We start from the raw sequence: 1152 nt of genomic DNA, 5'->3' as shown, positions 1-1152 counted from the left end.
TTATGGGTTAATTAGCCGTTAATTAACCGGGTTTTACATTCTACCCACCTAATTGGGAATTTTGCCCACAAAATTCAAATGCAATTACCTGAGAATAAATGCGGATAATCCGTTCGCATCTCCGACTCAAGTTCCCAAGTGTGTTCCTCAACACCGCCTCGAATCCATGCCACTTTGACTAATGAAACATCTTTTCCACGCAACCGTTTAATACTAGTATCATCAATTCTGACTGGAGCCACTGGAAGCGTCAAATCTTCCCTTAACTGAACCGACTCAGGTTCTAACACATGGCTAGCATCAGGAGTGTACTTCCGAAGCTGCGACACGTGAAACACGTCGTGCAGGTTCGAAAGATGAGGTGGTAGAGCCATCCGATACGCCACCGGTCCAATCCTCTCTAGGATCTGAAATGGACCAATGTATCGAGGATTCAACTTCTTTGCCTTAATCGCCCTACCTATTCCTGTAGTTGGAGTGACCTTAAGGAAAACATGGTCTCCTTCCTCAAATTCTAAGGGCTTTCGCCTTTGATCGGCGTAACTCTTTTGATGACTCTGCGTCGTAAGCATCCTATCTCGGATTTTCTTGACTTGTTCAGTAGTCTCAGCTATCATTTCCGGTCCCAACAAGCTCTTCTCTCCAGCTTCATACCAACATAGCGGAGATTGACATTTCCTCCCATACAAGGCCTCATACGGAGCCATTCCGATGCTCGCATGATAACTATTATTGTATGCAAACTCCACTAATGGCATATACCGATCCCAACTCGCCAGTTGGTACAAAACACAAGCTCTCAACATATCCTCTAGTGTTTGGATCGTCCTCTCAGATTGACCATCTGTTTGAGGATGGTAAGCCGTGCTCAAGCTTAATCGGGTCCCAAAAGCCTTTTGAAATGCACCCCAAAACCTTGAAGTGAAACGAGGATCTCTATCAGAGATTATAGTAGCAGGTACACCATGAAGTCTCACAATCTCCTTTATGTATAACCGTGCTAGCTCCTCAAGGGTGTAAGTCATACGAATGGGCAAAAAGTGAGCTGACTTCGTCAGTCGGTCCACAATCACCCAGATAGCATCAAAACCAGCTCTAGTCCTTGGCAATCCCGACACAAAGTCCATTGCAATACTTTCCCACTTCCATTGT

The 1152-nt window shown here is 45.1% G+C and overlaps 1 protein-coding gene across 1 annotated transcript; it reads right to left on the bottom strand.

Annotated features, from left to right (window-relative positions):
• Positions 1 to 98: 98 nt before the first annotated feature.
• On the bottom strand, positions 99 to 503 carry LOC130933337 (uncharacterized; the record flags this gene model as incomplete). The annotated part of the gene is made up of 1 exon (XM_057862927.1): positions 99 to 503. A coding segment is annotated over one exon (405 nt), but the record flags the coding sequence as incomplete, so codon positions are not given.
• Positions 504 to 1152: the final 649 nt, after the last annotated feature.

This window comes from Arachis stenosperma, chromosome 6 (assembly GCF_014773155.1).
Source record: "Arachis stenosperma cultivar V10309 chromosome 6, arast.V10309.gnm1.PFL2, whole genome shotgun sequence".
In the NCBI taxonomy this organism is placed as follows: Eukaryota; Viridiplantae; Streptophyta; class Magnoliopsida; order Fabales; family Fabaceae; genus Arachis; species Arachis stenosperma.
The sequence above is the reverse complement of the archived record's forward strand: the minus strand, read 5'-3'. Positions and strand labels throughout refer to the sequence as shown.